Raw genomic sequence first — 15,800 nt, 5'->3', positions numbered from 1 at the left:
TGCGGTGCCTTTAATTTAGCGCCATTTCGCAGACACCTGCGGTAGGTAAACATTTCGAGGAATGTGTGCAGACCTTGAATGATTTGCGGCAAAGAAAGCTTGCAAGCCTTGAACGCGCTTACGTTGAGAGCGAGTTCCCTTAGCAGATATAAGGTTTCCTATAAAAGTTTCCTCAGCAGCCCCGAATACACATTTTGCCGGGCAAGTTTGGCATTCTTCTGGTGGTTAATATCAATTTAAAATCATTGGTAAACAGTTAAAATCAAATATTTATACAGTAACAAACTAAACCTTAACAGAAAGCATTAATGTCTACTTTTATCGAAATACTTTTGTGACATTCCGAGTCCCGGATTTATATAGGGCTCAGGGCTATAGATAAGAAAGCACAATAGTTAATAATTCATGATAAATACATTTATGTTCTTTAATTATCTATACGAAAAGCTTTGATTGAGATTGATCGAGGGTATAGATTGAATATTCTACGGTATATAGATATTTTGATTATATTATTGAATTCCCAGAAACATCCAACTAGTTACAGACTTTATCTCTAATTAGTATAAACATGATGACGATCAGGCCCGCATGCACTTCATCCTTTTCGTGGCCGGGTCTTGTTTGCACACCTCGAATAAGTTACACTTCTGGTTGTTGCAGTAGACGCCAGCACCACCCGCTGAAAATAAGTGGATAAAAATAAGAGTTTGTGAGTTGAAGTGAGTAAAGGTTAAACATTGATTCCTTTTGATGTCACTTAAATCCCTACCGCTTCATCGTTTTATTATTTTTTTTAATGAAAAAGAATAATATAGAATTGGAATAATTATTGAGATTATATAAAAATACGCAATTTTTTATTTATTACTGGTGCATATTATACCCATTTTATTGGAATAGTTTTTTTTTTCGAGTTGGTTGTATTTTTGTAAAAATTTTCGTTCAAACATAATAGCATAGAATGGATGAAAAGTTGAACATTAATTTAGTTATCGTATAATTTTTAAATATCTTAGCTTCGAAATTCACCTTATTTCTACTGTTACAAACAAATCACCAAGTGAACCGATACTCGTCAGTCGTCAGCTAAATTCAAAACAACTTACACTGAGCGTATTTATCATTATTCTGGTTTCCGAACGTTGCTGTGTCAACGCAGGACTTGGTGTTGCAAGAGTTGGGACAGCAGACCTTGCCATGGCTGCAGTCGTAGTTCTGCTGACATTTAGGGCTGCAGCTGTAGATCTTCGATGGAAGAGGACAGCTGCCTACGGCTGAAATATAGAAAACATATTTTAAATATTTGTTGGCAGTTCGAAAAGAAAATCCAGTGTAGTGTGAGTTGCATAAATACACAAATTCGACATATATCCTGTAATCCATTGTAAAGTCAAAGTCAAAATATTTTATTGACATAAAATCAAAAGACTGCTCGTCAACGTCAATCACAAAAAAAAAACAATTCAGATACATACATATTAGTTACATAAAAGTTTAAACATATTTTGAAAACAATGCAAATCAGTGGAACAACACAAGGCTGAACCATATAATCCATAAAAAACAACTATAATACTATTTAATTCCATATTGTAATATCGTTTACGTAATCTTCAATACTGTAATAAGCCTTCGACATAAGTCTGCGTTTAATAAAAGATTTAAATTTATTTATTGATAATTCAGATACACTTTTTGGTAATTTATTGTAAAATTTAATAATATCGCATCCAAAAGAATTATTATATACCCGCTGAAGTCCCCCGTCCAACCTCCGTTAAATATCTCCTCTCCCTAGTTTACACTCCTTTTGTAAATATTTTGTGTAAATATAATAAAATAAATAAGATCAAGTTGTAAATATTATTAAGTACTTATATTAATTAATTATTTAAGTATTTCTATTTGTGTATGTCGTTTATAGTCTTACAAGCATGTATATTATCGGTTTCAGATATTATTAGAAAATTAAACTTTATGTAATCTGAACACCGATTATTACCGTTAAACTTAGAAGACACATACTCAAAGCTTGGTAGTCTAATCTAACGTGATTCTGGCAAATCTGTGGTATATCTTCCACAGAAGCCACAGTGGGAAGAATAGAATAGAATAGAACCATTTAAAAATTTAAAAAAAGATTCTCTGTCTTATCACAAGTTCTTTTCAAACTTGTTAAGTCGTTGAGAAAATGGAATTGACTCGAGAAAATTCTAGAGCGATGATTTATTGTGACTTTCGAAGTGGTTTAACACAAAAATAGTGTGTTGACCGGATGATTTCTGCATTTGGTGATGAAGCCCCATCCAAAACCACAATTTATCGCTGGTTTGCTGAATTTCAACGTGGACGTGTCAAGCTCAGTGATAATCCCCGTCAAGGTCGTACAAAAACTGCAGTCACCAAAGAAAACGTTGATGCTGTGCGTAAGCTGATTGAGGAAGATCGACATGTGACATACCGCGAAATTCAGGCAACTTTAGGCATTGGCATGAGTCAAATACAAATAATCTTGCATGAACAATTAGGTGTAAAAAAGTTGTTTTCCTGAAGCTCTGAAGCCTGTTGCTCTGTGAAGAGCAAAAAGCGGCTCGCGTTACTTGGTGCGTCAGACCTCTCGAAAGATTCCACACAGGATCCTTAAATGCTGTATACAACATCGTATCAAGTGACGAATCCTGAAAATACGCGTACGAACCCGAAACAAAAAACAAGTCACGAGTTTGGGTGTTCAAAAATGAGTTAAAGCCAACAAAAATTGTTCGTTCACGGAGTGTTGAAAAAAAAAATGGAGGCCACGTTTGTCTCCAAAACCGGCCATATTGCGAATATTCTTCTTGAGGAACAAAAAACGATTAATGCAGAATTGTATGGTAGCATTTGTTTGCCACAGGTCGTTTCTGAACTCCGTAAAGAGGACTGCAACCGCCGCATCATCCTCCATCACGACTATGCGAGTTCTCACACCGCGCACAGAACAAAAGAGTTCTTAGAGCAAGAAAACATAGAATTATTAGACCATCCGCCGTACAGCCCCGACCTAAGCCCTAATGATTTCTATACTTTCCCTAAAATAAAGAATAAATTGCGCGGTCAGAGATTTTCATTACCTGAAGAAGCTGTGGACGCCTACAAAACGACCATTTTGGAGACCCCAACTTCCGAATGGAATGGTTGCTTCAATGATTGGTTCTATCGTATGGAAAAATGTGTCAAATTTCGCGGAGAATACTTCGAAAAGCAATAAATACATTTTTAAATAGTAATGTCGTGTCACTTGATTCCCGAAATTTTCAGTGCCGCCCTCGTATACACAATCTGTCTTATCAATAAACGCGATGTAAAGTTACTCCAAGTTTAAAATTACTTCATGTAATTCTGCCTGTATTATGAATAAACGCAGTGTAAAGTTACTGCAACTTTTAATTACTTCTCCTTGCCATGTAATTCTGTAGTGACAAAGGTTAGATAAAGATGAAAAGTTTTAAATTTTGAGTAACTTCGCGTTTATTAATAACACAGCAACAGTATAGAAATTAAAATGCTTCCATTTACGCGAGTATTAGACATTCAAATAAAATATTCAAAAAACAAGCATCAATATTCATCTTATAAATGTTTGCACCTATCGGGATTCGAACCCGGGACCGTTTAGCTCAGTAGGCTGAGTCGCAAACCACACATATAGCCATATGGCCGTATTAACCATCGGTCTGACGGTCTTTTTTTAAGAGTCGTAGCACATGAGATATTCAATTATGACAGGCGGTGCGTGATGAGATCGGTTTCGTATCGCATGACGCTACGCCTTATGTTGTTTTTCAATGCTTCACGACAGACCAGTTTGTCAAAAAGTCAGTGCACTTTACCTGCTTCCGTGTAGCAAACAGCACAGACTGCAACGAGTAACAGGAACAGAATTGTCTTGGAACCTGGAATCAATAATAATGATTAATTAGAATGTTAGTAGAATTAATCAGTTACTTACATAGTGTTCTGTGCCTATACTATTAATTCAGAAATATAATTTTGAAGGGTATCGAAACTAGCTTGACTTAAATTGACTACTGTTGTTAAGGTCATACATTCACATAATATTAAAACGGCATACAGTGTTTAAACAACATGGTTTGCCAAGTGAAAGAGAGCAAGTACGCAAAACCGTCCACATTACTTTAGGCACCATAATATACACACATCAAAAAAGTCTAAGCAACGTGCATGATATTACAAATTTACCATTTATATTAATTAATTTCTAAGTATTTATTCACTCAAAGTGCATAGTTATGTAAACATTTTTTTTGTTATTGATGACATACTGGCTGGTTGTAAAAAAAATCGATTGTTTTATTTTTTTCATAAAATTGAATGAAAGGGAATTTGTTTGAATTTAAGCGCGTTTTTATTGCTACGTTTAGTCTTGATTTTATATTTTTACCAACCATTTAAAAAAAGATAGCGACAAAATTGAATTGTTAGATATTCTATACGTCATGTAGCGACGTCATTTAACGGCAAATGAAATGCAAAGAGCTGTAGAGATGTTGCAAGCGGGAAGTAATCAATCTCATGTATCTCGGCATTTTGGCATTCATAGAAGTGTTATTTGTCGTCTTTGGCAGCGCTACAAAAATACAGGGGAACCCGATAAACAGCGTTCAGGCCGTTAAAGGAGTACCCACAACGACTTGGCAAGACCGGTACATACAACTGACTGCAAGACGCCAGCCGATGTTAACCCCTCCAGAGATAAGTTGTAGCCTCTACAAAATTCAAGTCGTGTTGATGTAAGTCTCCAAACTGTGCGAAATCGACTGCATGAGTACAGCCTACGAGCTCGACGCCCAATTAAGTGCCCACCGATACGTCACGGAAATCACGCTTGTCGAAATGAATGGTGTAGAGAACACAGAACATGGACCCAGGAACAATGGGATAAAATTATGTTTTCCGATGAGTCGCGATTCGGGTTTAGGCTTGATACAAGAAGGGTGCGAGTGTACCGTCGCCTCGGAAATACTGAAAGGCTCAGGTGCATTTAGGAAGTTCATCCATACAGCGGCTCAACAGTTATGGTATGGGCGGTTATTATGAAGAGCAGGCGAACTGAGCTCGTTTTTGTAAATGGAAACATGAACGCTGAAAATTACATTGAGGATATTCTCAGACCTTATGTCCATACATTTAACCAATCCTTTGGCTCCGATTTTACGTTAATGCATGACAATGCGCGTTCATATACAGCTCGGCGAACCAGTCAATACTTGGCAACGGAGAACGTTCGGGTATTGCCCTGGCCTGCAAAATCGCCAGACCTCAACCCCATTGAGCACGCATGGGACATGCTCCAGAGACGTGTTTTGAAGGACTTGGACGGAGTGACAACAACCCAACAGCTGAAGGATTTGCTACAATTCCAATGGGAGCGAATACCGCAAGATGACATAAACAGTCTCATTAATTCAATGAATAACCGTTGCCGACAAGTTCTGAATAGCAGAGGAGGCCATACTTTGTATTAAATTATCCTATTCTTTCACAATAAATTCATTTTCTTTAGAAATTTCATTTTGTTAAAAATATGTTTAGTTGCTTATGTACCTTAGTTTCTGGAGTATATTCTAATATTGTTAATTTCTGTTATTAAAAGAACTTATAAAGACAACAGCTGTTATTTTTACATCATAGGACCCTAAAAAAACGTTATAATGTGAAAAACCATCCTAAAATTTAAATTAGTACATGTTGCTTAGACTTTTTTGATGTCTTGATATATATGCCTAGGTTAGTTTTGACTTCAAACATTAACGCAATAAATATAAATTTCATGTAAGTAATGACTTATTTGGAGTTGAGAAAGTTTATTTTTATCGTGCTACGAGTCTTTTCATTCATATTATTTTGTTATAATATCATCAACAAATATAATGATAATTAGAGAAGAAATAAACAGAAATTTTAAAGGTAGCCTCCAGAGTCCAGTGCATTTGTTCCCATTGTAGTCCAGATTGACTGCTAGGGGTCCACGGAAGACTCGACGGAGGTTTACGTTGGCTTGACAAAGAATGGGGTATCACAATACTATTTTATGTTTACCATTTCGAATGGATACAATCTAAATGAAATAAGAGAGAATTTATTAGTAACTTGTGCTATGAGTAGATCTCAAATTAGTAAAGTTGGATGGAATCACTTTTTAATTGGCTAACTTTTTTACCTTTTGAAACGAAGCTTTTATACGGATGTTCAGGCCACTCGCTGTGCGGGCTGTCAATTCGAGCTAAGCGTTAGATTTTATCACTGACCTGTATAAATACAACTGGAGAGACTGTTTCATATGTTTGACAGCAAATTTTTTGTGCCTATTTGAAGCGCCACTCGCGAGCGCCCAGAGAACTAATTTTAACGTATAATACAAATGGCTGCGAAGGAACGTACAATACTCTCAAGTATTTTTGCATTTTGAATTAATTCCGTTCGTATTCTTTTTATTTATACTTCAAGAATCAACGGAATAAAGTTCACAATTTTTTTGTACATTGTTTCCCATCATCTATCGATGTTTGCTGAGGTTGTCATCACTAGTTTTACTACCACAGACTCTCGCCACACGGCCAACAGCGCCAAAATGGCGAATATCAAACAGGCAGAAAAGCACTTTGACAGCCGCCAGTCAAGTGGTAGGTATATAAAAGAGGTCAGTAGATTTTTATAGCGTTACACGAGAACGTCAGATTTGGGACCGTTACAAGATATATATAAGTATACAGAGTGGCAACTGCGGCGCGCTCCCCAAAATAAAAACGTAAACAGTTGTCGGTATGGAATGGCGGTTTTGAAAACTATTTATTTTTTTATTTTAAAACAATGTACCTACCTACTTTTGAATACCCAGAGTACTTAATAACCTCGGTATATTTATTACAAATGGTATATATAACAACCATTAAAAACGGTATTTAGTAATTTAATTTGCAATAACAGTTATGAGGCATTCTTTAAAAAAATAAATATTATTTAAAGACTAAAAGTAGCAAAAAAAATATTTTAATAAATAAAATCTACCATCGATTCTGGAACCCACTTTTTTGTCATCTTATCCCTATCCACTATATTTTTGTTGGGATTCATTTTAGAAATACTATTTTGGACCGACAAGAGTTTGCAGCCCTACTGTGGACCCAGTTTTGAAGTCCATCGTACCTACGACTCGAAATGGCAGCGACTTAAAATATATTTTAAAATAAACACAACACATATTTGTTTTCCTTATTTGTATATAGTTTGTGGAACCGAGCAAATCTGTGGTAATAACGTCATATTAACGTCATTATTAAGATAATAAACGAAAGGATAATATAATTCATAACATTTCGCAGAACGCGTCGACCTTGACATGAGAACATTGATTCATTGTTTATGCAAATTATTTAATGCATGTCAATATATATGTATTGGTCAATCAAAAAAAGTATTGTGTGATTTTATGAAACCACGGTAAAAGTGAAACTTTTTTTCACATTATAGACATTTAACTAAAAATTTTTGGAATAATATTCAATTAAGAGTATAAAAATCGGTTTATCAATCTTAATTTTATACTTTTTTTTTCTTTATTGATTAAGGGGCTTTTATACGTATGTACATGTCAGCCCCATTATAATCTAAGTACATTAAAAAGATAAAAGAAAAACAAAATCCTTAACATAACAAACTAAAAAAAAAGTTAATAAAACTAAAAGCAAGTTATATCTATAGTGTTCAACAAATAAGACTTATGGATTCAAACGGACTTATGGCATCCTTAGATGCAGGGCGGGCAAGTATTTTTACAAACATGCCCGTATCAAATCTGTTCAAACCCATAAGTCTTACAATTTTGTCTCTACTAGACTGAAATCGGACACATTCCTTTAACAAGTGCTCAACATCCTCAATTGTCCCGCATGACTCACATAGAGGTGACTCAGCAAATTTTATACTTGGAAAATTGGAATGATAATGGGAAATAATAAAAACAAACAAAATAGCGTGGAGCACTGGCACAAATGAGTAATAGTCTATAGTCTATACACTAAACGGTCAGCTGCTGCGAACTACAGACGCCACCCGACCGTCACGCAACATGCAACCCAGACGAAAAAGTTTGAGACGATGTAATAAAAGTCTCACTTTAAAAGGATTAATTGAATTAAATTATTTTTGATATTCTTTTTCTTTTTTTAAACTTTCTTACTGTTAAGCTTTAGCCACAACAAAGGTATTATATTGAGCACTGCAGGCTTTTCGAAATCTTTGTGTAGGTAAGTACCTACTAACGTGCTTTTTATTTACAGGAAAGCATGGAAACTTATTCTTCTTTAATTTTTTACAGATATCCGCTAAAACACAAAGGATTACATTTCAATGTATTGACTTTTCTTTATAATAACATACATACATAATAGCTTTAAAAGTAAATGTATACACTTCTATAATAAAGTCCCAGCCACTGTTTAGGCATTATCTATAAATAAATTTAAATGTTTTATAAAAAAAAGGCTCTGTCGTACATCCTATTACTCCACTGCTGAATATCTAAATGATCGGACAGCCTGGGACTAGATTGTGATTATTTTATAGCAATAGAAATGACTGTACAATATTGTATATTTTTCCTGAAAAGAGCGCAAAAAAAAGAATGCTGGGAGAGTTTCTTGCGCCGTTTCTTCTCGCTCAGAGCGCCATTTGTTTCCGAAGCGGTAGTAGTATCTAGTAGTTATTAGAAATGACATCAAAAAGAATTCAAAAGCAATCAATTTTGAGAAAATAAAAGCCTTTTATGCCTTTATGCCTTGTGCAAAAATTTGTAATTTCTTTCACAAATTCAACATATTATTATTTATCAGTGGGTAAATAACACGGGCGGTATTTACCTATTTAAAACATTAGAGATGTCTTTATTACCCTCAAATAATGCGTACATTTTTGAAATAATTTTATTCAAATTCAAATATTTGAAAAGTAACGGCATTGGTCAGAGCCTATATACAAGTGTATTATCTATGGTCAGAGCCAATTGGAAGTACAAGCAGGTGAAAGGTAAACGACAAATAGATGTCTTTCGGCCTCATCAAAATGTATTTTTAAAGTCCACGTCGGTTGGTATTTTAACCAATGACGTTCTATATTCTAATGTATAAAATTCTCGTGTCATGGTGTTAAAATTTCAACTCCTCCGAAACGGCTTGACCGATTCTCATGAAATTTTGAGTGCATATTGGGTAGGTCTGAGAATCGGACAACATCTATTTTTCATCAAATATTTTTTTAAACTTTTTTGACATTTTTTTTAAATTTGTTTGATTATTAAAAAAATACATACAACTTCAAATTTTCACCCATCTACGATCAACGGTTACTTTTGTATCGCGATTTTAATATCGGCAATACAACGTTTGCTGGGTCAGCTAGTGTATATACATGTATATACATATAGACATATCATTTGCAGTCTGATAGTGGAAAGGTAAATTGTGCTTTGTGAAATTACTGGGCAAAAAGCGGCACTGCATTCTAATGGGTAGGGCGTATCAATTACCATCAGCTGTATGTCCCGCTCGTCTCGTCAGTAGTCCCTGAATTTCATAAAAAAGATTTTTTCACACACATTGCACACTTTTGTCCTTAATCGTATGTCAACTGTGTGTCAATCACCAAGGTGTGCTATAAAAAGTGCTCAAATAATAGGTTAACGACGCAAAAAGGTTGCAATCGTTGCAATATTACATATATTTTAGGTAGCCTGCGCAGAACCAGACTAGAATCTTGCATCATTATCTTCTATATAATCTACTACATATAGTATAATAATCCTTCTTTGTCAAAGAAGCTTTTATATATTTCTTGATTTTGTACTCAAATGAGTATACTGTCTGGTATTTTATTGTAAAGCTAGTTGACCCGGCAAACGTTGCTTTGCCATATAAATTATTTTTAGACTTAACCGTTTCTTGGACATTGCAACATTACTTTTCTAAAACAAAAAAAAAAACTAAAATAAACGTAGCCAAGTTACTCCTTAATTACATAAGCTACCTGCCAATAAAAGTCCCGTCAAAATCGTTCCAGTCATTTCAGAGATTAGCCGGAACAAACAGAAAAAACTTTATTTTGGTATATATATTCATTTACATGTAGTAAATAAACGGTTATTTCAATATTACAAACAGACACTCCAATTTTATTTATATGAATAGATTGGACACCAAGGCCTATGACGAAGCCCTTAACCAAGAGTAAGTACGTACTTATGTGATTAGGATTAAATTGACCGTCCCATATTTTATTTTTGTACGAATAACTTTGTTCACTGAGCTTGCATAGTTAATTTATCATACATACATAAACTAAGGTATGCTTCAAAATTTAATTAATCGTATGGACGTGTTATGGCGGACCTACAGTAAGTATAATCTTCCGGTGAAACTTCATGCGTGTGAACTACAATCATACAATTGCTTGAGTACTTATTTAATTAGGATTAAATTGAGCTCAAGGTACCTACTTAGTCGCTCTAGATTTGTGAGTCTCAATTATTAGTCTGGTCGCACACCAGACGATATTTTGTGAGGTGCAAATTAATCTCAAACCAGCTGAGATGGTTTGGACATGTCGAGAGAATTAATGAAGAACAATTGACGAAGAAAGTGTATAAGGCCAGTGTGAATGAAAGTGTAGGAAGGGGTAGAAGCTAGGCGAACTTTTCGAGATCAAATCAGGGACGTCTTGAAAAAAGGCCAGGTCAAGAGTACCCTAAACCAAACAGCATGAATGATAGGAATAATGAAAGTGGACGAAGCGAAACAAGTATTTACATACTCGGATGGATCGTAGCAAGTGGAAAGAAGTGGTCTCTGCCTACCCCTACGGGAAAGAGGCGTGGTTTTATGTATGTATGTTTGTATGTAAATTAATGTGGCGCCACATTCTTTTCTCGCTACATTTCAAAGTCTCCATGTATATGTTAAGTAATAATAATCCATGTTTTGTATTATGTATGTAGTATCGTCTCAATATTGTGTGTTTGCTTCTCATACGTTCCGAAAGCATTGAAAAGATTGCGTGAGTAAATTTTAATAGTGTTCTTGGATCGATTAATATACTTATGTATAATATCATATCAATGTTTGTTTTTTTTTTAAATATTCAAATTCAAAATTCAATTCAAATTCAAATATTTTTATTCAAAATAGGATGTGAAATCACTTATTGAAAGTCAAAAAACTACCACCCATTCCAAAATGAATGCCTCAGGCCTGAGAAGAATGGGCGCAACAAACTCAGCGGGCTTTTTTTTTTCATCAAAAATATGTTTTACAATTAAAGTAACATTGTACTATTAAACTTATTATTTAATAGCCTGAGGGCGGTCGCTCCATTCCCAATCTGTGGAAAATCATTTATGTTATAGTAACCTTTACCACACAAACGTTTTTTAACAATTCTTTTGAATAACGTAATACTTTTGTTTTGAACATTCTCTGGGATCCTGTTGTAAAAGCATATACATCGCCCCACAAAAGACTTGTTAACTCGACTTAGTCGAGTAGTAGGCATTATACTTATGTCTGTTCCTGGTGTTAGCATTATGGTTATGACATTTAAGGTTAAGTTAATTAACATACTTTTACACAATTATCTTGCCCCAAACTAGGCATAGCCTATACTATGGGTACAAGACAACGATATATTTAATACAATATACTTACTTAAACATACAAAAATACTAATAAACATCCATGACTCGGAAACAAACATTCATATTCATCATATAAATATGTTTGCACCTACCGGGATTCGAACCCGGGACCTCTAGCTCAGTATTCAGGGTTACTAACCATTGGGCTATAGGGGTCGTCAATCGAGGGGTGTTTGTATCTTTATTTGTTCTAGTAACGTGGAAGAGCTAGTAAGTAAATAATTAAGTATTAGTTAGCAACAGAGCAAGTCTATCAAACATATTTCTAACTTAAAGTATTGAAATCTTAATATTATTATATAAAATGCTAATGTTCGCACGTATGTCCATGGTTTTCTCTATCATTTGCAACTTCAATCAAATTCCCGTTGGGATGGCAAATACCCCTCGGGGTGGAAGTGGGTAGTTGTGGGTGGCAAAAATGTGAAATTATATACATCTGTCCTTCTCTTTCGAATTTAAACTTCTGTAAAATTCTGAAAGTCTCGGAAATGATCTAGAAAGTTCCAGAATGTGTGCAACTGATGTAATCAATCTAGAAAGTTCTAAGGGGTTCTCGGGGAAGATCTAGAAAGTTGTAAGACTTTCTGGAACGATCTAGAATGTTTCAAAATGTGTACAATTCATGAAATTGATACGAAACGGTCAAGAAATTTTTAAAAATTTCTGAAATTTTCTGGGAAGTTCCAAAATGCGTGCAACTGATAATATTAATTAAACCTGCGATGTAATTTAACCCGAGCAACGCCGAGTTTCACTGCTATAGAGATAGAAAGTAATTAGCAGTGATACTTCCTTGGGCGTAGATTTTACTTATTACTGTTTATGAGAAACACATCATGTACCTACGAGTAGGTCTCGATAAATGTTCTAAGACACCTAAACGGCGATTATTGGCAAATTTGCGGTCAATGCATTTAAGCCCTGTCCACATGCAACGAACAACGACAATCGAAAGGTCTTACTTGTCTTTTTTCATCGCGCAACACATAGGGTATAATTTCTCATTCGCTCCATAGCTTTTACGAACACATTTTTGTCGCCTCGATTTTAATAAAATTATGTTCAGACGGTTTAAATCGTAAGCGATTTAGCAATTGATCAACTAATAAATAAAACACGTGTGTATTCTTTGCGATTGGCCAAATAATATTTTTACTCTAGCTCTAAAGGCTATTTCACCGCGACCGTGGTGTTCGTAAGCTACCAAACTAGACACCAAACAGACACCAGACTCATGACGCGTCCGAGCTGGTCAAACTTTGCATTTGAAGCTCCTTGTCGGTCTGGCCACCAAAATTTTGTCCCTAATGTTAGCGAAATCAACGAGAATCCCAACGGCGAGAGCTAATTATCTTGGCAGTACCACTATGCAGATGACCCACAACGCAACAAGGTCTCCTTGACTCTTGAGGTGTGACTCGTCTACTCTTGGATTACCACCCGAACATGGTAGATAGACACAGAGTCGTATGTACACATACATGATGCGTCTTCCCGCAAACAGCTCAGGGGAAGTTGAGAACTTGACTCTTGAGCCCACGTTCTTTCATTTCAATCGTTATAAAAATAAAAATATGTAAAATAATTAATTCAAAAAGTTCATGCAGACAAAGTTGGAGGGAAAGCTAAGAATTTTTTTAATAAACATAAGTCACCTAATTGTTTTTGTAAAATATTTATAGTGATTTAGGGTTTCTTTTCCGAAACGAGATTTTTGTTAGATATTAGACAGTGTTTAATGGTAGAAAATGTATTAATAAGTTATTTTGTCAAATTCCTTTTTGAAAAGAGATATTTTTTAGATGTGTGTCTAGTGGGAGAAATTGTGTTAGGTAAATAAGTAATAAAATCATGAAATTTAAAGTTTGCTATTATAGATACATTATTAGGTAGTTAAGATAAATAATTGTACATTATATATCGTAATCAAAACCAATTCACATATCACTTAATTAGTGAATCCATTGCTTTAAACAGTTTGCTGTTTTATTACCTACGTTTGATTTTATTTTGTAAATAGGCTTTTTCATATTGAACATTAATATTAAAGATTAATAGTATTATTTCTTACCCATGGCAAAAATTTCAATGGTAAGCACGCACAAGCTGTTCCTAAGCACCGTAGCAAAATACTGTTTACTTTGTCATGGCAAGCAGTTATGTTTTATAGTGTGGCAGACAATAATAGTTTCAGGTTTTGTCTAAAATAACTAATTCTATTAAGAATTTAAAATAAAGAAATGGGTGGTTTTAGTTGTAGTGTGCATTAGGTAAGAATATGTAAAAGTTATGCTTAAGAGTTCATCCACACTGATAAAAAAATTATTGATATTTATTCAAGTCAATGTAAAAAGATCTACCTACCCTAAGAGAGGTTAAAATTCACAAAATCTTGGAATTTAAACAAATTGTCAAAATATGCTGTTGTCATAATATATATCATTATATTTTTAAACAAGCAATTCTTGTATATATAATCTGAATCTCGGAAACGACTCCAACGATTTTCATAAAAGGAGAGTGCCCAAAGGTCGCCTAGGTTTTTTTCATGCGTCAAACTGAAATTAATATAGTAATTATTTACTCAATTTTTGCCATAATCTTCCGATCCGAATCAATGATTTGAACAGGGAATTCCATTTAAAATAAAATAAACATTATATAGATTGTTATATAAATGGCGGTGTCGGAAATAAAGCCATCAATTTCTTTAAGTGTTTTAGTTCAATATATAATTATTTGGGTACTATTGACATTTATTGAATCTAATCGATGTTTTTGTATTGAAATCGATTTTGGCAAGATCACATTTTTTTATGAAAATAAGGGACGAGACGAGCATGACGTTCAGCTGATGGTAATTGTTACACCCTGCCCATTGCAATGCAGTGCCGCTCAGGAATCTTGAAAAATTCAAAAATTATGAGTGGCACTACAATTGCGCTCGTCACCTTGAGACATAAGATGTTAAGTCTCATTTGCCCAGTAATTTCACTAGCTACGGCGCCCTTCGGACCGAAACACAGTAATGTTTACGCATTACTGCTTCACGGCAGAAATAGGCGCCGTTGTGGTACCCATAATCAAGCCAGCTTCCAGTGCAAAGAAATCTCCCACTGAAGCTCTTCGAGCTCAAAAATATAATATGTGTTGTTTAGAGCTCTACGAGCTCAAGGAGTTAGTTGGTTTGTGTTTTTGAGCTATTCGAGTTCAAAAGTCTTTTAAAAGTTTAATAAAACTAATTTTTGAATTTTCAATCGGCAATAAATTTTGAATGATTGAACGAACCGATTTTCTCGCGTCATTCTCGCGCATTTGACGCAACTTTTTTAGCATTATTAAGAATCTTTTACTTTCAATTGATCGAACTGGGACTTTCGAAGTAATTCTGAAGTTTTCTTTCGTCAACGATAACTGACGAACGAATCAACCGATTTTAACCGGCTTGGTGGCGATCGACGTGGTTTTATGATGTAAACATCAATGTGTGTGAACTCTAAAGAGCTGATTACTTTTTGGAATCGATCAGTTAAGCAGTTTAAAAGTTATTCCAAAAAATCACATATGAAAAAAAAACAATCTCGAAAAATCGGGGCAAAACATGAAGGGGGGAAGTTAAAAACCATTTGTCGTACCACCACTCCTTGACAATACTTCCCTTAAAGACACGCCTAGTATCGGAATACTGGGTCTTGAAAATATCTCGAGCGATTGCCAAGTCCGCGGTCATCTGGAAGGCAAAGCCAATCTGGCTTTAAAGGCGCAGGTCCGTCCACATATGGAGTATTGTTGACATTTCTGGTCTAGCGCACCCCAGTATCCGCTTGACCGATTTGACGATGTGCAATGCAGAGCTACTCAAATTGTCGCTGATTTAGTAATGTGTAAACGGCTAGATAACATGGCATTGCGTAGAGACGTCGCTTCATTGTTGTGCCTTCTACCGCATCTAGCACGGGGAGTGTTTCGAAGAGCAGTTTGATTGCTGAATGAGCTTCCTTGTGCCGTGTGCAGTTTCCGTTACGATATGGCATGGGAATCTTAAAAAAAA

General features: G+C 35.0%; 1 protein-coding gene across 1 annotated transcript; it reads right to left on the bottom strand.

The window, feature by feature from the left end:
* Positions 1 to 491: 491 nt before the first annotated feature.
* On the bottom strand, positions 492 to 13,890 carry LOC126970035 (WAP, Kazal, immunoglobulin, Kunitz and NTR domain-containing protein). The gene is made up of 4 exons (XM_050815717.1): positions 13,821 to 13,890; positions 3,873 to 3,935; positions 1,110 to 1,277; positions 492 to 682 (listed from the first exon to the last, which is right to left on the bottom strand). The coding sequence occupies exons 1-4, from the start codon at positions 13,822 to 13,824 to the stop codon at positions 582 to 584; spliced, it is 336 nt and encodes a 111-aa protein (XP_050671674.1). The 5' UTR covers positions 13,825 to 13,890; the 3' UTR covers positions 492 to 581.
* Positions 13,891 to 15,800: the final 1,910 nt, after the last annotated feature.

This window comes from Leptidea sinapis, chromosome 19, assembly GCF_905404315.1.
Source record: "Leptidea sinapis chromosome 19, ilLepSina1.1, whole genome shotgun sequence".
NCBI classification, from domain to species: Eukaryota; Metazoa; Arthropoda; class Insecta; order Lepidoptera; family Pieridae; genus Leptidea; species Leptidea sinapis.
Note: the sequence above shows the minus strand (reverse complement) of the source record. Positions and strands in the feature narration are given on the sequence as shown.